The sequence below is a fragment of the Tribolium madens genome, unplaced genomic scaffold, assembly GCF_015345945.1.
Source record: "Tribolium madens isolate multiple individuals breed KSU strain unplaced genomic scaffold, Tmad_KSU_1.1 Scaffold_96;HRSCAF=242;Tcas5.2_LG5, whole genome shotgun sequence".
Lineage (NCBI taxonomy): Eukaryota > Metazoa > Arthropoda > Insecta > Coleoptera > Tenebrionidae > Tribolium > Tribolium madens.
The window spans coordinates 10,905,280-10,929,340 of NW_025401068.1; the positions used below are offsets into that span (position 1 = coordinate 10,905,280).

General features: G+C 36.8%; 7 protein-coding genes across 10 annotated transcripts; 4 read left to right on the top strand and 3 right to left on the bottom strand.

The window, feature by feature from the left end:
- Positions 1-88: 88 nt before the first annotated feature.
- LOC123012548 (WD repeat-containing protein 55 homolog) lies at positions 89-1,644 on the bottom strand. Its single transcript, XM_044410554.1, has one exon. It carries the CDS (start codon positions 1,413-1,415, stop codon positions 213-215), a length of 1,203 nt encoding a protein of 400 aa, XP_044266489.1. The 5' UTR covers positions 1,416-1,644; the 3' UTR covers positions 89-212.
- LOC123012549 (programmed cell death protein 10) lies at positions 1,627-2,841 on the top strand. 2 transcript variants are annotated; one of them, XM_044410556.1, is made up of 5 exons: positions 1,627-1,850; positions 1,898-2,075; positions 2,126-2,252; positions 2,305-2,469; positions 2,521-2,841. In XM_044410556.1, exons 1-5 carry the CDS (start codon positions 1,779-1,781, stop codon positions 2,603-2,605), a joined length of 627 nt encoding a protein of 208 aa, XP_044266491.1. In that variant the 5' UTR covers positions 1,627-1,778; the 3' UTR covers positions 2,606-2,841. The 2 variants fall into 2 exon arrangements, with proteins under 2 accessions (XP_044266491.1, XP_044266490.1); XM_044410555.1 differs by having other exon boundaries at positions 1,628-1,850; positions 2,120-2,252.
- Positions 2,842-3,784: 943 nt separating this feature from the next.
- LOC123013845 (protein timeless) lies at positions 3,785-13,300 on the top strand. Of its 3 annotated transcripts, none has more exons than XM_044412675.1 (12): positions 3,785-4,026; positions 7,912-8,017; positions 8,071-8,615; positions 8,665-9,278; positions 10,094-10,454; positions 10,505-10,788; positions 10,928-11,126; positions 11,177-11,735; positions 11,787-11,987; positions 12,035-12,188; positions 12,253-12,324; positions 12,986-13,300. In XM_044412675.1, exons 2-12 carry the CDS (start codon positions 7,939-7,941, stop codon positions 13,203-13,205), a joined length of 3,288 nt encoding a protein of 1,095 aa, XP_044268610.1. In that variant the 5' UTR covers positions 3,785-4,026; positions 7,912-7,938; the 3' UTR covers positions 13,206-13,300. The 3 variants fall into 3 exon arrangements, with proteins under 3 accessions (XP_044268610.1, XP_044268612.1, XP_044268611.1); XM_044412676.1 differs by lacking the exon at positions 3,785-4,026 and adding an exon at positions 7,684-7,855; XM_044412677.1 differs by lacking the exon at positions 12,253-12,324.
- Positions 13,298-18,622, bottom strand: LOC123013846 (integral membrane protein 2A). The gene is made up of 3 exons (XM_044412678.1): positions 18,431-18,622; positions 13,789-14,509; positions 13,298-13,743 (listed from the first exon to the last, which is right to left on the bottom strand). Exons 1-3 carry the CDS (start codon positions 18,512-18,514, stop codon positions 13,613-13,615), a joined length of 936 nt encoding a protein of 311 aa, XP_044268613.1. The 5' UTR covers positions 18,515-18,622; the 3' UTR covers positions 13,298-13,612.
- LOC123013847 (serine/Arginine-related protein 53-like) lies at positions 18,615-19,488 on the top strand. Its single transcript, XM_044412679.1, has 4 exons — positions 18,615-18,771; positions 18,816-18,902; positions 18,948-19,308; positions 19,355-19,488. Exons 1-4 carry the CDS (start codon positions 18,704-18,706, stop codon positions 19,454-19,456), a joined length of 618 nt encoding a protein of 205 aa, XP_044268614.1. The 5' UTR covers positions 18,615-18,703; the 3' UTR covers positions 19,457-19,488.
- Positions 19,489-20,963: 1,475 nt separating this feature from the next.
- On the top strand, positions 20,964-21,640 carry LOC123012624. Its single transcript, XM_044410661.1, has 3 exons — positions 20,964-21,055; positions 21,094-21,360; positions 21,405-21,640. The coding sequence occupies exons 1-3, from the start codon at positions 21,001-21,003 to the stop codon at positions 21,632-21,634; spliced, it is 552 nt and encodes a 183-aa protein (XP_044266596.1). The 5' UTR covers positions 20,964-21,000; the 3' UTR covers positions 21,635-21,640.
- Positions 21,641-22,041: 401 nt separating this feature from the next.
- Positions 22,042-23,754, bottom strand: LOC123012623 (arrestin homolog). The gene is made up of 5 exons (XM_044410660.1): positions 23,535-23,754; positions 22,837-23,491; positions 22,644-22,787; positions 22,469-22,598; positions 22,042-22,423 (listed from the first exon to the last, which is right to left on the bottom strand). The coding sequence occupies exons 1-5, from the start codon at positions 23,641-23,643 to the stop codon at positions 22,331-22,333; spliced, it is 1,131 nt and encodes a 376-aa protein (XP_044266595.1). The 5' UTR covers positions 23,644-23,754; the 3' UTR covers positions 22,042-22,330.
- Positions 23,755-24,061: the final 307 nt, after the last annotated feature.

A 24,061-nucleotide genomic window follows, 5' to 3' on the forward strand; every position in this document is an offset into this window, starting at 1 on the left:
CACTATAATACATTTGGACTTTTGTTTAATTGTAAAAACAAGTATATAGCAGTAACCATAATTGTTTGTGACAAAAAAATCTATTGGCAATGTTGTCAATTAGATTTTATTTGCCAACTTGAGTTAAAAATCCCAATCAAATACAATCACCCGGTAGATTAATAAAAGTTCAATGGTTTTATTTCACTTCTTTAGTTTTTCACAAATAATTTTCAACACAAGCCGCTGAAGAAATCCGCGGCGTTTTGAACCTTGGAGGATGGTAAATTATTTTGCATTTCCTTCTTCTTTTCATGTTTTCTATGTTTATGACTGACTTTTTCAAAATCTTCGAAATACTTGATGTTCCAAAACTTAATGTCATTATTGTGACTACTGGAGGCAATAAACTGTCCATTGTTACAAATATCTAGTTTTTCGACGGATAAGTCGTGTTGTCCCACAATTCCTAGATGTCTATGAGGAAACAAATGCGTCGCTCTTAAAACCCCGTCTTCGCACGCAGTCACAACAATATTTTCCGTGATTGGAACTAAATCATTGATTGCAGACTTAGTCCCTGGAAAAATATCGCTATGTAACCCGAATTCGTTCCAATTGTACAAAAATAGTCGGCCTTTGGAGGACCCCGCCAATAGTTTACTCTCCGACCGGAAAAGCCCCAAGCAAGTGAGTTCCTCGTCGTATTCTTCAGACTGCATGTGAATCTTGCGATTGTTCAAATCGATTGTTGTAAGCGAACCATCGCCGCTTGAACACAGTAGAAGACTTTTAGCCTCATTCGTCACCAAATCGCTGATATAATCCTCGTTTTTCTTCGTTCTATAGACCGGATTTGGGGAATTTTGCCTCAAATCCCACAATTTCACGCATCCCTCGTCGTCCCCAGTCGCAAACAAATTCTCATCGACCACCAAAAGACAATAAATAGGCGCTTCGTGGGCCTTGTCGTAAAACCGAGACAATTTCCCACTCTCGACATCACTTATCATAACTGTCTTATCTTTAGCAGCGGAAAATAAACTCTTGCCGTCTTCGCTAAACTCGATATCTCGACAAGCTTTCGTGTGCACTTCCAAAGTGCGAACAATCGAATTTTCCTCGTTTGAGTACTTGTAGAAAATAACATCGCCGACGATACTCGCAACGGCTAGTAAGTCTTCATGGGGGTGAAACGAAATGTCCGTTATGAAGTCCTCGCAGTGGATAACAGGGGGGTGGTCACGTTTCTTCTCCGCAGCGCTCCGAATCGCTTTTATCACCTCGTCTTCCTCCTCTTCCGACTCCTCGTTTTCATCATCCGAAGACTCAATTTCTTGCCCGTTTTCATCAGAATCCGACATGCTAACATCGGAATCGTCCGAATCTGAGTCCATTTCCTCTTCTTTAACGTTTTTTGCACTTTTGTTGCACATTTTTCACGTTAGAGTTTTTGAGGTTATGTTAGATGTTCCTGATTCGTAACCGATTGTGTATAAAACCGAAAAAATCAAAATGTTAAAAAGTCCGGTAATCATTACAATCGCACCGGAGTTACACACTAGTGCACACCAATAAGAAATTTTTTTGGTAAAACTACTACAAATAATTAAAATAAATCGGATCTTTTCACAATGCAGTGCTGCAGTGTCGCAAAAACAGTTCCCTGTACCATCTTTGACAGATGACAGTTTAGAAAAATATTTACCTTGTTCCTTGAAATTTTTTCGTTATCTTATCAGTTGGGCCCCTGCAAACAAGGTATTTTTCGTCACACCACCCACCCCCAAGCGTGAAATATGACAATGGGCGATGAAACACCGATCACATCGTTGGTACTTCCCGTGCTGATACGCCCCATCCTGTCTCAGGTAACCGCGAAAAGACCATTTAAAACCTACAATTTGAACGATTCCAGCTTGAAAAACAGGACATATCGGCATCCCAGACCCTCCGCTCTGCCCTCACCAAAGCCGAAGCCTCCTGTCCCGGCCTGACCCATGACCTTGTCGTGGGTATCATGCGGAAAGGGGACCTCACGGTCAACTTGAACGAGAGTATCCTGCGTTTGCAAGGCGCTGCCACGGAATCGGATGGTACTGGGGGCGAATTTCGCCGGTTTTGTGCTAATTTTGAGCAGTTGTAGAGTACAGATTAAACAGGTCTGAAGACGCCTTCCAGGAACTCAATCGCAAATCGGCGGCGCTTAAACGCATCCTCAGTAGAATCCCCGACGAGATCAACGATAGAAAAACGTTTCTCGAAACGATCAAGTACGTTTGTTAATGGAAATGTTATTGTTTCAATTAATATGGTTTTTTTTAGGGAAATTGCAAGTGCCATTAAAAGGTTACTAGACGCTGTAAATGAAGTCAATGGGTTCATTCCCGGTACTACGGGAAAACAAGCGCTAGAACAGCGCAAAAGAGAGTTTGTCAAGTATTCCAAACGCTTCAGCAACACGCTTAAAGAATATTTTAAACAAGGACTGTAAGTGAACATTCTTGCATCGTTGCGTTTTTCTTATGTTGTTTTTTGCAGTGCCGACGCTGTTTTTATTAGCGCACTCTACCTCATACACCAAACTAATATGATTATTGCCACTGTTAAACAAAAGTGTGAATAATTTGTGATTTTTTTTAATTAATTTATTAGACAAGAGTATTGTTATGAATGGGTTCAAGGCGGAGTTTCACAACTTGCTGTTGTTTTTTTTTTAATTTAATACATACTTATTTTCCACCAACTGTTGAGAGTATTCCTGTATAGAAACTATTTTAGTGAAAAGTGCAAATTGTCAGATATATTAAATTTAGATAGCATTATGTAATGAAACATATTATTAAACGACTATTTTAAGAATTTTTTTTTAATTAACACTTGTCCTGTGTTACACATTTTTTATCTAATAGTCATATGAGAATAACAGCCGTCGTTAAAAAAAGATAAGAAAAAATACAACACTGATTGAACGTCACTCGTAATTATTATGACGGTAGGTAGTAATTTGATATCCCAAAAATATCACAGTTACATGAGGGTCTAAATAAAATGTAACGAGAAATATAAGCTCTCTTATATTATTTCAGGACCGTACTACTATACAGGATGATTTCTAAAAAAACTGGCGTGTAGAATTTTTATTTATGGCCCAATTTTAAAAATTAAAATGACTTAATATAGAACGCCATTAAAAAGTCTGTCTATCAAGCAAGCCATGAAATTTAAAACGTGTGTCTGCGGCAGATAGATAAAATGTCACAATGACAAGTAAAAAATGTCAAAATAATTTTTATGTAAACTGTTCATGACGAACGATTTGTATGAATAATTATTACTGTTATTTCTTATTACAAATTTGAAAAAATATTGACACTATTTTCTTTCATTTGCTGCTTTTTGACAATACAATAATGGCATTGCCTTATTTGAGACCACGCAACTAGATTTTATTAAAACTAATAACTAATACCTTCCAAATTATAAAAAAAATATAGGTTCCAGTTTAAAATTTGAAACATTGCCCAAAATATATTATAAGATTTAGAAGAATTCTAAAATTGTCAGCTTAGACTATAGTATGTATTAAAAGCCATTTAATTTGGTTTTTCAACTTTTGAAATCGGGCCATAAATAAAAATTATACAGGGTGTTGACTAAAAGTGTGCTATTTTCGGAGGGTTGTAGCTGTGCTTTTTTTATGAACCATCCGCAGTTCTGGAGGCGCTTGCGCCGCCCCCGACATGAGTCCACCTCGCACATGTTTCCAAATCGTCAAATCGACTTTTATTAAACGTCTCCGATCCATTGCGTTATTAACGTAAAACGAGACACGTTGTCGTCTCACGTGCGTCCAGATGTTCGTCAATCGCAACATCGGTTTTGATCCTTCTGTTCTAATCAGTCTTGAACATGGATCATCTCATACGTTCATTGTTTCGTGTCGGTTTTAATTTTATTAATTTACAAGACTTTTTTACGTTATTTAGGTGTAATACATCGTAAATACCATAAAATCAAATACTGAGAAATTTTTTTAGTTCTTGGGTAAGTTTGATGGTATTGATATACAGGTGTTTTAAAATTCGCGGCCCAGAGAAAAATGCCAAGTAAGTTAAATTTGTTTTTTTTTTTGTAATAACTTCGGAACCATTTAACCAAATATTATAAAATTTGGAAAGATTACTTGCGAGAACATACCTTTTTAAACCAGTAATTACATATATACATCTACTCAATTTCCGATTCCAGCAATTGCAGGTCAAAGTAAAGTGGACCGTTTTAAAGATATTTTAATTTAAAGTGAGAACTACACAACACAAAGTAAAAAGCATGAATTTTGAATGAGTGATATCCTCGGCAACAAATAACCATGGTCACATATTTCGCTGTCAGGCATCTGTCAATTTGAGTTTGGACGATTATTAGACGATTAATCGAAAATATTTAATAAAAGAGTTTACCTCAGACTCCAAACATAAATCCAAATGGATCTCGTCACAAAAATTTATCACAGATGCCTGACAGGGATTTATGTATGTGACCATGGTCATTGGTAGCCGTGGATACCACTTATTCAAAATTCATGTTTTTCATTTTCAGCGTGCAGTCCTCACTTTAAATTAAAATATCTTTAAAACGGTCCATTTTAGTAGTATAAAAAGTAATGCGTTTTTTAATCTAAATTGATTACTCTTTAGATTTAAGCAATAAAAAATTAGTGTTAAGAGGCCAAAAAAACAGAAAAACACAGAAAATGTGAACTGCAACTGCTGAAACCGGAAATTGAGTAAATGTATCCGGTTTTCGTAATTACCAGCCTAAAGGGTATGTTCTCGCAAGTAACTATTCCAAATTTTATAATATGTGGTCAAATAGTTCCAAAGTTATTACAAAAAAATCAAATTTCCATACCCACATTCCGAGGGCTGTAAAATTCTTATCAGTAGAGATAGGACACGAGTTATTATTTAAATTAACATCATTTTATAGGTCATTTTTGAGGTTCAAATATTGCTTCATATTTATGTATAAATTTCGAAATTATGGAGGTTTAAAATTTTCACTTTGTTTTCTGTTGGAAAAACAATTTTACGGTTTTTTGTAGGCTGTTAGGAAACAATGAAACTGTATCCACAATTGTAATTAATTAAGTTTAACATTATTTATGGCTTCTATTGGCAAATTTTTTGTACTTTTATGAAATAATTATGACAAAAAAAGAGCAAATGTCAAAAAACAAATGTAAAAATAGATAATTTCCATGTTCCTGGAATTTTATATTACTTAACTCAATTTTTTTTATAAAACTCGATTTGATCGCACGTGTCGTTCTGTCGTTTGAAATTAGATTTGCATTTGTGACGTCGAAAAAGCCATAGAGCGTCAGATGCTCGTTAAATTTTATGTAATAATTGTTATGTATTGCATTTTGCTAAAGAATATTTTCAATTTCCTTTTTCGTCTTATTCTGGTCACGGGCTTTGCCACGAGATTAATAAAATCCGATACTTTCAATACCACAAGGAAATCAACCAAACAACTTAATCAGAAACTAAGACAAGTTGTGGGCTTTTTGTTTGTTTGTTTTTTTTTTAAATTGCGAGTCATTTGCTTGTGATGAAATTAAATCGTATTAAAATGAGATTAAACTACTCCGAAAATACCGTCGACGGTATTGACAGATATATCACCTGTATTGGCATTTCTCTAAATCTGGTGTAGAATAGCAATTAATAAACTTCATTACAAATATTGAAAACAATATCGATTTTCGAAGCATGTTACAATTTCCTACCAAACAATCTACTCACTGTAAACGTGCCTTAATATAACATTTGACGTTAACATGCATTCACTTTATTAGAAAATAATAATTTATTTGTTTAATTTGTTTCTCTCCAAATACAGTTTTAATGATTCTCAATTAAATTTCCGCTAAATCGCCACGTGAAACATTTTACATAAACGTTTATTACACTAGCCAACAAGCATTTTGTGACTAAAACACACTACAAAAGAAAGTCAGCTTTTGCAAAAAACTCAACTCTACAACAGATTTATGTTGGAATCTTATACATTTTTCAACATTGTTCTTCATTGTTCATTGTTTAGTGAATAAATTAATTTCTTTCGTCGTCTATTTAATTAATTTCTATTTGAAATGAACAATTTTTACGATAAAATTTGAGAAAATTATTTTCCTGTACGTGATGGAGAATTTTTCTTATCAAATTCGTAATTAGGGATGTTAATGTACCCTGATATACGTGTCAATAGATCAATCACAAAAGAAAATTGTTGGGTAGTATTATTTTTTTATTAGTATGTACTAATACTTTTATATTTAGAAGTATTCTTTCCATGGTGACAATAGTAAAACATTTTTTTTTCTTATTACATAATACTATTGTCACCATGGAAAGAATACTTCTAAATATAAAAGAAAGAACGTTTTAGCTCTCGTTACAAATAGTAATATCAAAATCGTTACTTAACGAGAATACTATACAGTATGTTCCAGACTGAGTTTATAAAAGAGAGAAAAAAATGTCTTTGATTTTTCGCCAAAATAACATTTTTTGCTTAATCTACAACGAGCAAATCTGTAATTAAAACTATATTTTGAGAAGTTTCCATTGATCTTGGACTAGTAATAAATAACTTTTCCCATCACATTGGTGGTTTTATTTATTTGACAATTATTTAATTAAATAATGTTCTTGTTAAAAATGGCTTTTTTGTCTTTAGCGTTTTTTGAGTTGCCATTTATTAAACTTATGTTTTCTACAAACATTTTTGTTATGTATTAATTCTTTCGTCAAAGTGGCATAATTGTCAATAAAATAAAACCACCAATGTGATGGGATTTAAAAAGGCAAAGAAAAATAATTATAAGTCAAAGTCATAAAGTTTTAATTCCAAATTTGCTCGTTTCAGGTGAAGCAAAAAATGTTTTTCCTTTGTATTAACGAGCCAAAGGCGAGTGTATAATTCTTCCGAATGAATTATAGCCGTTATATGCGAGTCAAATACGATGTTTTATCTACGATCGTTTTTAATAAAACACTTTCTATTTACAAAATTTATATTTATTATAATGACAAATCTGTGGTTTATGATAAGTCAGTAGTGACTTATAAAAAGTCACGGGTAAATAACAAACGTATTATTTACTGGTCGTAGATAATTTTTTTATTCAAAATCATTAAGCAATAATCAAAAGTTGGAAGGTATGACATTCAACTTCATTTAACAATTGATAAGAAATATCAGGTTCGGGTTGGGAGGTGGCCACTTACTTACTAGTTGAAATGTAATATGACATTTCAAGTTGGGAAATAGCCACTTCCCAACCCGAAAACTGATAAGAAAGTGACCACTTCCCAAGCTGAACTGTCAAATGTCATGTTTTCGCGTTTGTAATGAAGCAACTTCCCACCTCGGTATTAAACAGTTTTTCAATTGTAAACCCAATCCGGGGACATACCTATAATTGAGAAATCAAAAAAATTATAGATATATCAATTAACAGAACGAGGGAAATAATAAGTAATTATCTATCGAGCGTTTTCTCGTGTTTCCGCGTAAAAAACCATTATGTTTTAATTGTAGTTTCTGGTGTGGGTTTTGAACAAGGCTTTCTTTGTCTGTAAAATTTCCCAAAGTGGATCAAGGGTACGCAACCAAACCCCCTTGACCAAGACCCATTCATAACAAAGGTGTGGCTCAACACCGTTAATCTAACTGTAAATGTTATCACAAACTAACGGTTCTCATGCAATAAGAAAGTACCCCCAAGGCCAGATTCCAGATGCAGTACCGCATGCAGAAAATGCACAGAAACGTGTACGGTACTAGTCACGTTTTATAGAAAGTGAACGTTTAATACAGTTTGTTAATGTATAGCTACAAGTCGATTATTTTTTCCAGTGTTGATGTTCGGTGTGAATCCCACAAATGGCCCATATTCACAACATGTTTGCTTCAATCTGTGTCCGAAATGGGGACACATTGACAATAAACGACAACTGTTACGGTATTTTCCCCCCAAAGAAAAAACAACTAAAATTTAAGAACGAAAATTTTCAGAAATTTTACAAGAAATCCTGAGGGAGCTTTTAACCGAAGACAGTACGTTGCGGACGTACAGAAGAGCAATCGGTTTTGGTCAAAACATCAAAAAGGACCTAATCCCACTCCTGACTCACTTGAAAGACGATGCGAAAGAATCGACGAAAATTATCGATACCATTATCAAAATTTTGGTTAATTTGACAATTCCCATCGAGTATTTACTGCCACTAGAAGCCATGTCGCAAACCGATGTCGGAAGACACACCATTTTTGAATTAAACAAACTACTGACTAGCAGTAAAGAAGCTTTTACTGATAGCAGAAGCACAAAAATGATAATGGATCACGTGAAATTCATCGTGGAAAGTGATCTAGAGATGAATTTGGAATATTGCGATAGCATCAATAACTGTCTTCTCCTCCTTCGCAACATCCTCCACATACCCGAAGTCAGAAGCGTCCAAAACAACACTTCCAGTATGCAAAACCAAATAATTTGGAATTTATTCACGCAAAGCATCGACAAAGTCATCATTTACCTAATTTCCTGTCCACAAAAAGTGAGTAAAACTGTTGTTTGTCTCAAGTTTGTGTAAAAAATCGATTTAGGTGTACTGGGGGGTAACCATGGTCCAGCTCATTGCCCTTTTATACAAAGACCAACACGTGGGGACCCTCCAGAAGCTGCTCAACCTGTGGCTGGAAGCCTCCCTCAGCGAAAGCTCCGAAGACAACGAGAGCAACACTTCGCCCCCCGAGCAAGGCAGCGACGACTCCTCCCCCATCATCACCTCGGACCCCACGTCCGACTCGAGTGACGGCGGCGGGGGCAACAGGAACAAAACCCTTCAATCGACCAAGAAAACCCTGATGATGCGAGGCAAGTCCACCGAAACGGAGACGAGTACAAGTAGCGGCGTCTCGACGGCGCATAACAGCATCGAGTTAGATATTCCCAAGGGTGATAAAGCCCCCTTGAATTACAAAAGGGAGTGTGTGTCGTCGCAAAGCGAGGATTTTGGGTATGTGACCCAAGTGGAGAACCAGGAGTCCATCTCCACGTCGAGCAATGAGGAGGATCAGCCGCAACAGAAACCGGTACATCAGAAGCCCCACACGTTTCAAAAAAGTCGGTACAACACGGGGAAGAGTCGGGCGGCCACGGCGCTGGATAAGAAGGAGTTGCGAAGGAAGAAGTTGGTCAAGAGGAGCAAAACTAACACGTGAGTGGCGAAAAAGGCAAAAATTACTCACCTGGAGGGGTTTTCACGGGAAAACTGGTTACGGTAAATTCGAATTTTCAAACTGTCAATTGGACTCGAGATGCCAACCAAACAGAACAAATGTGACCAAATTGATAAATTAATTTGGTCAACAGCAAATAACCGACTAAATTTTTGTTTTTTTTTTTTGAGATATCAGGTTTTTGTAAATCAATCAGTAATTGTAATCAATTTTTTATTTGAAAACTGGACGTATTTACGTTTTTTCACGAGATTCGAGGTGCCAACCGGACGGAATAAATACCCCCAAATCAACAAATTGAGTAAAATTATCACATTTTTGCCAATTTCACGTCTTTGTAAAGTACAGATCACAAAATATTTATATAAAATACTAATCAGCGTTAAAACAATTAATAGTAATTATTATTGATAATAAACATTTCATCTGAAAAGTATGTGGATTTAAACTTTCAACGATCAACCGATAAACATGTAAGTAATTAAAAATTACTCACCCTTTAGCCAATTTAAGCAAATGTTCACTTTTTATTACCTCAAAAAACACGTTATTTTCACACTTAAAAGTGTACTGTAGGCACCAACCAAACGAAACGAATGTCACTAAATCAACAAATAAATCAAACAAATATCAAACAACGAATTGTCACCGCATTTTGCTAATATCACGTCTTTGTAAAACAATAATTATAGTTAAACTTCCCTTTGAAAACTTGTCGGATTAGAATTTCAAGTGCCAACCCTCGAATGCCAAATCCACCAACTATTTGGGGAAGTACACTGCATTGTTTCAGGATCAACATGAAGGGTCTTTTGCATCACCTGCCCACCGACGAGGACATCGCTAACATCCTCAAAGAGTTCACTGTGGATTTCCTCCTCAAAGGCTACGGTACCTTGGTGCAGGACCTCCATTCCCAATTCCTCACCAATATTCACCTCCAAATCGACACTTCCCACTTTTTTTGGCTGGTAACTTACTTCCTGAAGTTTGCTACTCAACTGGAATTGGATCTGGAACACGTCAGTCCCGTTTTATCCCACGAGATTCTCTCCTATCTGGTCTTTCAAGGCGTCTGGATTTACGAAGAGCTGGAAATGAGCGGAAAAATCCCCGATTTTGATCTGAAACCGTGTTTGAGAAGACTGCATTTGGTATGAATCGCGAGTTGGTTGTCTGGGTTGTCCTGAATGTGGTTTTTCAGGTGGTGACCGCAATCCGGGAGTTCCTCCAAGCGGTGGAGACGTACCAAAAAATGATCCATTTGAGTGAGGAGGATCGCCTAGCGCTCGTGCAGCTTCAAAATCAGATCACCGAAATGGAAGATTTGAGGTCACTGTTTTTGTTGTTGTTGAGACAGTACAACCCCAATATTCAAAGCAGACAGTACCTCCAAGATCTGATTTTGACAAATCACAACTATTTGTTGTTTTTGGATTCAGCGACCAAAGAGCGACGGTCTTTTAATATGATGGAACACCTCAAACAGTAAGGTTTTGCTTATTTTTTTTCAATGTAAATGCGGCGACTGAGCAAAATTATGTAGGTAAAGTAGTGCACTTCATACATGATTTTCTCTATAACCTTGTTAAGGATTGTCTCAAGGATGCGCTGATGCAAATTTCAGGTTCGCGACGGTCGAAATTATGAAACAATACGGACTGTTGCTCGAGAGTTTCAAAGAAAACGGCGAATTTGTCAATAATTGCATTTTTACGATGATGCACCACATTGGGGGCGACCTCGAACACGTCGCCACCCTTTTCCAACCAAGTATCCTCAAAACGTTCTCTCTGATTTGGGAAACCGACTACGAAATTTGTGATGTAAGTAGTGATTTTCATTTTTTGATGTTACCCAACGTGGCATGTTCCAGGACTGGTCCGATTTAATCGAATACATTATTCACAAGTTTATTAATTCACCACGCTCAAACTCCGATTTAAATTCATCGGAAACTTGCCATAATCTCGTGGTGGATGAAGCCGAATGGACTGAAGAGGAAAAACACAATTTGTTAGGTTATTACAACCAAAGTCAATTCTCGAACGACACGATTGCCAACATAACGAAAAAATACGAGAAATGCGGAGTGCGTCGAAAGTCACAATTGTCAATAATCAAGCAATTGTTGGAGCAAAATATCATCAACGAGAGTCAATATAACGATTTCATCAAAGTGAAACAACAACCTGACCATTTGAAAGAAACCAAAAACATTACCACCAACCAAATTGATTTCGAAGAAAAAACCCCAATTGATGAAGGAATCCGACTATTGCGCGAATATTTGTGCAAAGACAACAAAACAAAATTCGTCTTATGGCTCCAAAAAGTCCTAATCAACACTTGTTACGTCAAATTAGCCCTGGCAAATCCCGGGGAATTCAACAACGACAAAGCTTTAGCCCAACCTGTCATCTACTACTTTGCTCGTACGTACGACCAAACCCGATCAATTCCGATCTAAATTTCAACTTTTCCAGTACTGAATCTACCAATCCCGGTGGTTCCCTGGACTGTCGATCAAACCGCCATTTTGAAATATCAGTCATTCGTCTTGCTTTTACACAAACTAGGTTTTTATTTACCGATCGACACGGGAAAAATCTTTGTAACAATCCCCACTTTCTGGAACGCCGAATATGTCTTCTCCATGGTACAGCAATTAGGGCCTATCGATCCAGGTTTGCCAACACACTAAGATCCCCCAGGAAATAACCAAGTTTTTCAGCGAAACTCAATTTCGACGTCGCCATTTTTAAAGGGAGGAATCGACGCGAATTCTTCAAACAGGAAACTACAGATTGTGTGAATTTCATTCACACGAGGAAATTCTCCCTGAGCGACGCGAAAGAAACACCAACGATGGTTAGATATACGCCCTTGTAAGTAATTTGTACGGTTTTGGGAATTTTGAACGGTTTTTTGAAAATTCTGGTGGTGTTTTAGACCGAATTCAACTGAATGGTTTCAAAATTGCCAGTCGAGGGTACTTCCCGATTTTGAAGTACCGATCAATAGGTAATTTCACACGTAGTAAAGCATGCTTCTTTTCGAATAGTAGTTTTTCTTTTTTATTATTGACATTTAAGCTGGCCATTGACGTGGTTACCAACCTTGTAAAATAAATAATATTACCTATTTCCACGTCATTTTCTCACCATTTTTCTTGTTTTCTATTGTTGAAGCACCGCCTCCTTAATCAAATGTATCAATATCCCGCCTGGGCATTTCGTAAAAAATGCATTGGAGCAGTGATTCCGATTTTTTCTTAGTTACGGGGGTTACTAAGGAAAAACTGAATAATTTTTAATTATTAACGAAAAATAACGCAATTAATAAATGCTGGGAAGGAAGGATACAATACAACAAAACTAGATACGCCAGGGAGAATTGATATTATGAGATTGAACCCTTTAAGCTAAAAAACTGGATTTGTCAAAAAATTTTCCCCAGATTTAAAGCGCCAACGGGAATCACTTGAACTCAAAAAATGCCCAGGCGAGAAAAAGATTATTTCTATGGAGACGGCGATGGTTGAAGTTATGTTTCACATACCAAAATCATAAAATTACGTTTTATTTCAACTTGAGTCTCTGACACCGCTTATTGACGTTTCCCTTTGGGTGTGTTACCGCCTAGTGTATTTTAGTTTGTGATATTGGTTATTTTTGATTTTTAGTGGGCATCCCCTGTCAATAGCGATTCCGGGCCTCGAAGAGCTCACTTGTATCAGCCCCCCTCCCGAACTAAGTATAGTAGACAATCATGTGATCAACGGAAATATGGAGTGTTCCCCCATCCACAGCGCCTGTGAGACCGCTTCGATCGCTTCCGACTTGACTCGAATGTGTGTCAGTGACGAAGAAGACAAAACAATTTTGGTTATTGAACAAAAATAATTTGAGTGTGTTTGAGTTGTTTTAAATGTTTTTGTGTTCACTTTTGTATGTGACTATTTATTCCTCAATGTAAATAAAAATTATTTTCGGACTAACTGTTGTCGTTTTATTTATTCAAGACAAACGTGATATGTAACATATTGCACAGGAAACGTGTACCTAACACAAAAAGTAAGTACATTCGGATTATTTAATTTCCTCAGTATACAAAATTGTACAACAATTACATGCACAGTAACGTCCTTTAAACTTTTTACTTATTATACAACCGGTCCTTGGACCGGCCCCATCTACTAAAAAACAAAAAATTACGCAAATTTATACATATCTCGACTTGCATTACGTCAAAATCGAATATCATAGAAAAGCAATCAATAATAATGAAAAATCTCTAGCTTGTACAACACTTAATGAATATTATTCTTCTTCTCATAATCTTGCACATCTTCAAAATTCAAAATATCAAACTCTGTTATTTTATTACCGGAGAACTGAGCAAACTTGGCTTGAACATGCAAATCGGCTGATCGCTTAACAACTAGAAAAAAAAATTAATTTGAGAAAAACTAAAGTCAGACCTCACCTCCTCCTACGTATTTTTCAAGCTTGTAAACCGGTCTATTCTCACACTCCTTCGCAATATAACTCCCAACGCCCTTCAAATCCTTCAAAGGTGGGGTCACCACCCTCATGGTCTCCCTCACGACTTGCGTATCGACTTTATAATACCCATCCCACATTTTATTAACCAAGTCAAAGAGCGACCTCGGGGGCAAAACATGCCCCCGATTCAGGGGCATCACAAAACATCGATTCCCCGTGATATCAATAATCCCCGTCGTGTTGGTATTGAAATCGTGGATGAACCTCCCGCTTCGCCCATCCCTGAAATCAGGAACGTCGATTTTCTCGTACTTTTCCCCATCGAGATCGATCTCGAAGTCCTCTCGGAAGTAGTTGCGCATGATGTTATCGAAGTCGTCTTTGACGTTATTGTCGTCGTCATCGTCGTCGCCCCCCGAGAGGGCTTTCAGGAGGGCTGAGTCGGGCATGGGGTTACGTTCGCGGAAGTAGAGGGTCTCGACGTCCTCGGAGGGCATGGGGATTTGGGCATAGCCGGTGAAACGGCGCATTTGGGCGCTGATGTACTGGTTGTAGAGAGATTTGCCTACGAAGATGCCGATGCTGACGACGATGAGGGAGGTGAGGATCAGGCAAAGGGTTGTTGCGGTGGAGACGCGACGGGCGCGGGCTTTGAGGAACACCACGTCGGAGGGCTGGCCTTCCAAGTCCTCGCTTGGAGGCTGAAAACAAGAAAAAATCGAAAACACTATCGAAATTTTTTTAAATTAATCAAGAAGAAAACAATTCTATACACACTTTTTTACTATTAAAAGTAATCAAATTCAATGAAGCAAAGTAAAATTTTGAATTCACTTTTTGCAGTTTAAAATAATAAAAAAATTAAAAAATTAATTCAACAAAAAATACGCTAAACTAGGCAAAATAATCAAAATACATACCACCCTACTTCCAAATACTGATCAAAATGGGCTGTGATTTTGAAATTATGTTGACAACACTGAATTATCAGTGACAACATTTTGTCGGGTGACGGCTATACGAGCGGCCGCCCTTCAAAAATGAATGACAATTAACTATAAAAATGTGACGTTTCAATTTGATAGTTAATGTTGCCAACTTCAATTTTAAAATCATAAGACACTTTGATCGGAAATTTATTCGAAAGTATGGTAATTTTAAAGTATGTTTTATGCAACATTTATTAATGGAAAAAACAAATCGAAATAATGCGATTTTTGCTTTGATTATAGAGGGTGCGCCAGAACTCGCGCCCCAGAGAAAAATGCCATATAAGGTAAGATACCAGGAACATGGGAAAAATGTTAAAAAAATTTTATCTATAAAAATTTCGAAGTTATGAGGGTTTAAAGTTTGCACTTTGACTCTATTTATTTCTGTTGGAAAAATAATTTTCCAAGTTTTTTTGCTATAGGCTATTAAAAGAGGAAACAAGGAAGCTATATCCTAAATTGTAACTCTGTTCAATGTTATTTGTGGCTTTTATTGGCAAAATTTTTGTCCCTTTACGTAATAATTGTAAAAAAACATATACAAGATTATGGGTATCATTAAATAGATATAAAAAAATGTCAAATGTCAAAAAATAAATGTCAAATTTTTTTGACAGATACAATTTTTTAAACATTTTTTTCATGTTCCTGGTATCTTACCTGACTTGAAAATTTTCTCTGAGTCGCGAGTTCTGGCGCACCCTGTATAAATGATAAACCAAAATAGCACATTCAAAGTCAGTTTTGGCAATTTTTGCCTCAATTTAATATATTTGCTTAAAAGATCGTCAATTTTTGTTAAAAAAAATGATCCAAATTTAACGAAATAAGCCAATAAGTTTAAAAGCGTTATTTCACAAGTTTCTGCATTTTTTTTGTAAAATTGCTTTCCAAATTAAACAAAACACAAAAAAACTCGAACAAAGCCCCGTTTTTTTGTAAAAAAAATTATTCGAATTAATTAACTTTCTACACTATATTTCTCTGGATAGTAGAATTCTCAAGGTCATAATTTACGAGTGTACTCAACTTTTATGCACAACGAAGTAACCTTGACAAATACACTGATCACTTTTGACAGCATTTTGACATTTATTGACAATCCACGAACAGCTGGTGTTTTTTAGTAAATCTTGAGTTTATTTATTTAAATTGATTTTAATGTGCTCGTTAACGGAAACCGAAGGGACTACAATACATACTATTTGATTTGGATATTTAAAATAACCCAAAACATGAGTGTTTGAATAGTATTTGAACGAGTTTTATTGAGCTCCAATTTTGGTTAAATCACTCAAAGGTATATGAAAAATACTTTTATTTTCAATTTACTCATAAAAGGTAATTGCAAATCTATCAGATATAATCAACTCAGATAGAAGCATCTGAAGGCAAAGTCAGTAGAATCTGGAAATTTTATCCAACAATATTCGTTCTTGCTCAAAACCAAAGAAAGGATCAACTTGGGTTTGCTTCCCCCTAGATAGGCCTGCTTGTGACCTTATTCATAGGAGCAAAAATTTCTTTTCTAAATGATTTGATGAACTGCAGAACTATCGTCACAATAAAGAATTATGCTAATCCTCCAACATACCAACACCAAAACACGTTGTATCACAAACTCCTATCACTGAAGCACAAAACTAAATTTGTGATGGTTAACTATTAGTCCTTAACAAACCTTTGAAATTTACCAAAAGGTAATAAAACAATCTTGTTATCCAGTATAAGTCAAATATCTACGAAATATTTGGAGGGTTTTCCGATTTTTAGTTAATCAACTAAACCACTGCACCACTAAAAGTTTCCTTGAGGCAACTGCGTTTCAGTTGGGAACAATAAGTTGTGAGGCACATTACCCTTGTACAAGGTGCAAGGTATGTTTCATAACAATTTTGTTAATTAAAACTATGTGTAGCTAAAATGTTTGTTATTATCAATAACGATCTTTGATTTATTAAGAAGAACCAACCTTTTGTGCAACATTCAAAAGTTTTATTTGTAAATTGATAACTGCCACAAACACCATGGACATGATTAACAGATTCTAGCAAGAAGATGCTTTTCTTCTTACAAATCTTTCATATCAGAGGTTCGATCAACGTTTTGAACAAAATTCTTGGACTTGGGTTTGGTGTTCCAACTTTTAATTTGATCGACACTTTTTTATCGGAGGTAATCGGAGTTATTCACTGATGTTTCATCCAAAAACAAGCTTCGGCTGTTGAATGTTCTGAATAAAGCACGCGACTGTACCTTAAAATTTTATTAAACCCCAAAACCATCGTACATAACCTTTAATTTCAATGTGACAGAAAAAAACATCATTGCCACCTTTAAAAAATAAAATCGAAAATCATGGCTACGAGAGTCAACACAACTTTGGTAAAACCGCTAAAAACCCTGTTTATCAAATTCTACTATCAACAGAAATAGATAGTACATCAGCTTACCAAAATCTCAAAAAAAAAAAATATTTTCATTAAAAATGAGACGAACGATTAAAAAAATAACAGTTTTTTTTCATTAATTTAACAAAATCATTTAAAAAATAAGCTAAACAGGGTGAAATATTACTAGAGAAGCCTATTATTTTGCAATTCCATGCAAATAATTAAAAAAAAATGTGTTAAAAGAAAACAGAAATAGCCAATTTCTTGCACTAAGTTAACTAAACGAGAAATTTTTATTATAAAACTATTAAAACAAACAAATTAAAAGAAACAAACCGAAATAATTTTTTTCACCTGATTGTTTATATAATAAAAAAAACTTGAGAAAATTGCTGAATTGATCGAAACAACCAAAATAATATAAGGTGACTGTAAATGATTGTGATTTTTATCTTCAATTTGGGGTCAAATTAAAGCCCCAGTGTGACAACCTTGACTCTCAAACTTTTATAAACAATTGCTATAGAAGAATTCAGTGTTGGCAATACATTTAGGCCACAAACATTTACGGCCACCCTCTACTTTTAAAATGTTTTTGGAATTTAAAATAAAGGAAAAAAGCCGAAATTAGACATTTAGACGCAATTTCTTTCATTATTTCAAAAATAAAAGAAACAATCATTTATGAGTGGTAATTGATAAATAAAACATTTTTCTGATTAAAAAATTCCGCTAATGTTATTGGTCATACCATTGAAATGTTACATGTATTTTGTCCTTGATTGTACAATTTGAAAAACAATTACACAAATAAAAACATTTTTAAGACGTTCAACTTTACGATCTCTAAACTTTAATATTGTTATTTTTACATGTTTTGCTCTAATTACCGTCCTTGAGATGTTATCACTTCAAGGCATTTTTTCAGTTTTTCAGGCAATGCTTCTCTGGTTATGCAATAAATAAACATTAAGACCGGTGACCTATATTAAATACAAGCTGACAAGGCGGCTATGTCAATCTAAACTCAGCCGCCTAAACCGAGCCTAATCATATTAGGTTTTATTGTTATCAATTGTTTATGATGCAACTTAATTGCAGCATTTCCTGGGCGCGTTAATATTGTTTGTTGCATTTTGAAGGTCAATGTTAATTATCATTGTTAGCAACATTTAAGAAGTTAACAAAGTTGGCCATTTTACCGAAACGTCTTTTGAGGAAAAAATGGGCTACTTACCGCTGTTGCCAATTGGTCATTCTGGACAAGCGGGGCGAGTTTGTCCTTCTTTTCCCCGGAGATGGGCTTGGTCAAAATGGTCATTACGACGGAAAAATTACACCCGATTTTGAGAAAATGCGTAATTGATCGATTTGCTTTTCTCCTCGCCAAAACAAATAGCCACAATAACTGCGCCTGTCACTTGTCACAATCTCCACCAATGAAAACGCGACAAATTTGACGTTTCAACTAACCTCACTATTTTTTCAAAACAAATCAGCGATTTTTTAAATGGGCAAATATTCGAGCGATTCGGATAGCGAAAAGCGGAAAAGCTACAAAAGTAGATCAAAGCGCAGGTGAGCCCCACGTGCCTCCTTTTTTCACTTCCATGATTTTCTAGATCGAGCTCGTCGAGTTCGTCCGAGTCCAGAAGCCGCAAACGGCGCCACAACAGAAGCCGCAGCCGCGACAGGTACTCCAAATCTAGGTGCGTATCAAGTATTAGCCCCTTCGTTTTTTAAATGAAAGTTAGGAGGTCCTCCAAGTCGCGGAGACGGTCCCGATCGCGGCACAGAGACCGCCACAGGAGGCACCGGAGGTCGAGGTCATACATCAAGGAGTATACGAGCAAGCCACGGCGACGCTCAACCTCCTCCTCGAGCGACTCTGAACCCAAAAACGAGGAAATCCCCAAAAATGAAGCGAGGAAGTCACCGGAAGTGTCAAAGGTCGACGTGAAAGTCGTCAACGCCATCAACGAGGAGGGCTTCACCCCCAAAAGCTACACAAGCAAGTCAAAAATGATGGAAAATATCGTCATTGATTTGAAGAAACAGACGATCAAAGTGCCGGAGGTTGAACCAGTGGAGCCCGATAGTATTTTCCATCATAATGTAGGTTTTTTGCAAAAAAAAACAGGGACTATTACTGAAATTTCAGCTTTTTTTGAACGAGGAAGCAAGGATGGAGAAGTGGATTAAGGAATTGTATGGCTACAGGCAAAGGGCGCTCCAACAGGGGCTCAAGACTGTAGAGAAATAATTGTCACCTTAAAATAAACAAGTTTAAAATTATGTCTTTTATTTTTGTAATAACAAACTTTTTTTATAAATTTGGGATCAATTAAGTTGATGACATCGAATTTATTGACGGCCAAATCAGCAACTGCCCGTCGCAAATGAATGGCAGTTGACTATAAAAATGTGACATTTCAGTTTGATAATTTACGTTACCAACTTAATTTCAAAGTCTTAGCACACTTCAATCAGAAATTTATTTGAAAGCATGGTTGTTTCTTCCAATTTGGCTTTTTTTAAAAGAATTGCTTAAAAATATATTTTTTTAAATATTGAAGAAAATCACTTTTATTCTAGATATTTTTTGAGCAGAAACATAAAAGTAAAATTCGAATTTAAAAACATAAAACAATGCCATATAAATTTAAATTTATTGTTGACTTGTTACCTGGCAACCCTATGATGGCGCGGGAATTTGATGATTTTTTTGGCATTTTTTGACAAAATATTGAAAAATAAGTAAGTTCTTTGTACTAAAAAGGTGCTCAAGCTCTCGAAATGTCTCAAAATAATGTTAATTATTTAAAATTTATTAGAATTTGACAATTTTAAGACTTTTGACAAATATTTACTACATTGGGGAATAAATATTAATAATTAATAAGATAGTTTTTTTGAAAAGTAACATTTTCGAAGAACCTGATTTTAAGAAATAAAATTTGATTTCGGCTAGAAAAATTCAACTTCCTAGTTAGGGGTGGACTTCTGTTGGGATTATTGCAACGCGAAAAGCTTAGTTAACGAGGTACAAAAAGATAAAAATGGCGAGATTCAAGTATAGAGAAAGTCGAGGTCAATTCATAGTGGCTTTTTAATTTATGGCCAAGTTGGCAGCAGAAGTAACTAAATTATGTCAACAGTTGTGACAGGCGCAGTAAATTTTTCGTTTATGTTAACCTTAGCAATACCAACCTAATAAATGTCCCTATATCTAGATTTGACTGCAAAGTAAAAAGGATGATAACCGGGAAATAGCTAGGTGTTTCGCGGCGGAGACAACGATAGGGAAGAGGTAAATGAAAATTCCTACCTTTGAGTGCTCCCACGTAGAATCCAACCAAAAGGATGAGGTAGGAAAATAGGAAAGGAAGGGAAAGAGGTTGGGATGATAGGAATCTTCACTAATTCTTTAAAATCTGCGGTTCTGCTGAGCAATTTCCAATATTATCACTTTCTAGTTTCAAGACGAGTGATTCCAACAAATACAAATAATTCACACGAAAAAACCAAACATAAACCGAAACCTTGTTTTTTAACATAAAACATTTTGTTTTTCTTAACAACCGAAACTAGGGCCGAATGTCAACGCTCTCTTTAAATTAACTAAATACAAATTATAAATTATTATGAGAAAATAAGGACGCGACACTAGGTATCTAAAAGTTATGAGTACAAAAAAAAAGGGAACTTTTTGTCGTAAATCCTATAATCTTAAGAAGGCGATGATTTAAGGCACAGTTGCCATATTTAGTTGGGCTTTATTTAAATTTTTTGTCGCCAAATGTCATAATGACTGTCAATTTTTCGATCAATGTGCTTTTGGCTCTCCTGCTAACCAGCGCAGGTAATTCCCCCTCTGCTAACTCTCTTAAATCCTCCCAGCTAGCAGTGACGTCAGAGTCCGGCGCCACCGACTCGAAGACCACGAAAAACACTTCGAGAACCCCAACTTCGCCCTGCGAAAGTGCATCAAATGCAATAGTTTCAAGAACTGCGTCGATGACAATTGGACAATAATGCCGTGCGCCAAAGAAGCCATCGCCAACCTGCCCTTCGGCGAAATCGAACGAAAAGTCTTCGAAAAACTTAATCACACCGATCTTAACAACACGGACAAAGCGACGCACTGCGCAATCGTGCAGTGGAAACGTGAGTGAGACGTCCACCCGAGGCGCAAACTAATTTTTTTCTAGAGTCCGAGATACGAGCCTGCGTACCGGAAACGCTCAACGAAAAGGCGTTTTGCACCTATTTCAAGGAGAAAACGGAAGTAAAGCTGACAATGTGCGAGATGTGTCCGGCGGATGTCAAACCCTGCAACGATGCGGAACCGCCCAGGGAGGACGGGGCGGAGCTTACGGCCACACACAACCTGGCTTTTTCATGCCTGTGCATGGCCCTTATTGCGATTTTAATAAGATAAAAATAATCTCATTGCATTTTATTCAAACAAAGCGTAAATATTAACCTCGATATTAACTAAAAATCACCAAAAACAGTCAAACTTACACAAAAATGGCTACTTATACAGGGTGTTTCACATAATTTTACGAGGCCTACGCCTTTAAGATCCAATCAATAATACATATTCCGATACGAACTCGATCACAAATTTTGAAAAAGTGGATAATCTTCTCTAGTTTGTTCACCCTTTCAAAAATTACAACGTTTTTAGTTAGTGATTAAGGTAGATAAACTAGCATCATATTCATACCGTCTCTTGATAGAACAAATGATAATTGTTTCTGAAAAACTGCAGTTTATGACTACTCCTGTAATAGTAATATGACTATTAATGAAACAACGATTAGTTTGACAACTACTGTCATGGGTTTCCAAAAATTAAATAATTAAATGTGTATTTTTTGTATCCAGTGTTTTGTGACTTTTGTATATTTGGGTGCGTACATTAGGCGCAAGCCTCGTAAAGTTGTGTGAAATACCCTGTATATATGCGTTGCCTAGGTAACGACGCGTTACCACGCAACTAGACTAGTTGAACTGTGAAAAATTTTACAGTTGCTTAGCTAGAGAGTTTGACTGTCCATAGAAATTTGAAACAAATACTATATAACATACATAAATGTCAGGCTGATAATATTTATTCAATTTTTTGATTTTATTCATCAATGTCATTGTCGATGGTGTCTTGTCTGAACATTTCCACGTCCGCTTGACTGTCAGCGTGAATGACTTTGGGTTTGTTATCCGGCTGTCAAAAAAATTAGTATTTTGGCGGGAAATTTGAATTCCTTACCTTTGGGTGCATTAGAATGAAGGGCAATTCGGCGGCCAATTCGCCCCCCAAAGCCCCCAAATACAGTTTAACTTTGACAGCGTACGAAACAATAATGCCAAAGGCGTCTTTCTGGTCAGGTGAGGCCAGTCTGGAAGAGAAAATAAAAAAAAAATAAATAAAATTTGAAATTTACAAAGTCGTGGAGGCTAGATTCGTTTCTTGTCGTTTCAATTGGCCATCAAGGGCGATCCCCCTCCTGTCCTTGTTGACCGAGAGTAAGGGTAGCAAATAGACGACTTTTTGCAGACTCGAGCCTGGCTGAATCGGACACCCCTCCCTTAAAAACCCGTGTTACATACTGAATTTTTTCTACGACTGTGATTTACTGTGTTTCGATGCTAGCAACAGTGGAACGGTATTGTCCGTTTTGGAAGAGCACCACGTCCACCCCTTGCTGTACCATGACCTTGATTTTCTTCACGATTTTATTGCTGTTGTTCCTGATGCAGATATTAGTGGCGATTTTCTCGCCATGGTGGTACAACTGCTTATCCAAGGTCACCTCCAGTTCCAGCTCTCCAGGACTCAGCATGAAGTCCTTGCGGACCACCGTGCAGGGTTGGCGGCCCTGCTTCGAGGGGGCGTACTGCACCTTGCGAATGGCCATCGAGACGGTGCTCCGCTTATGCGAGCGATCCGTTTCGGTCTCCCCCACGAAGAGCTTAACATAGTAGTGGACCCCGCAAGGCTGGCCCTCGTCCTCGGGCCCGGGCTGGAGGGTGACGGAGGCGGGGGCGTTGGGCGGGAGAGTGAAGGTGAAGGGGAAGCAATTCGGGCCGAGTTTTTTCACAAGTCGGTCCTGGAGCTTGGAGGGGTTGGGCTTGTCGCTGGGGGGGTAGATTTGCTCAGTGGCCAAGTGGAGGTCCTTCTGGAAGTTGAGACCCATGACTTCGTCCTCTTCACGGCCGTAGCGGAAGCTGCAGATTATTTGGCCGAAGATCTTGCGGTCTTTGTAGTCGTTGTCGACCACCACGACCCCATCTAAGGCAAAAATTCACCCATGGCGTTGGTTTGGGAAACTCACCGATGGGCTCCACCCCCGAGATGTGGTCGACGAAGTCGCGTTTGCCCAAATACAGCGTGAGTTTGCCATTTGGGGACTGCTTTTTGTACACGCGGAAGTTGAAAACCATGCTGGTGTTTGGCGGTTTTCGGATCTGGGAGATTTTTATAAGGGGAGTTTGGGGCTTCCTAATGCGATTAGAGTTAATTGGATTGGTGATGGTTCACTCACAATATGAAACATCGACTAGTAACAATCGTTGTAATGTAATATTATCTTAATGGTTGTAAAACATGCTAATTTTGAGGCAAACAAATAACACACAGAGCCGGATTCAGCTCTAAGCATGAGAAACTTTTTTTATTGTTATTTATTTTGCTTTGTTTAGGTTATTTTTGGAATTATTACTTATTACAAGAATTCGATAATAATCAAAAATACATTCAATGAGAATTGGAATTAAAAACTGTTTCAGATGAATTATTTCCATGCTACCTACATACAGAAAACGAAATCAATTCCCCAGCAGCGGAAAAATGTTTCAAATT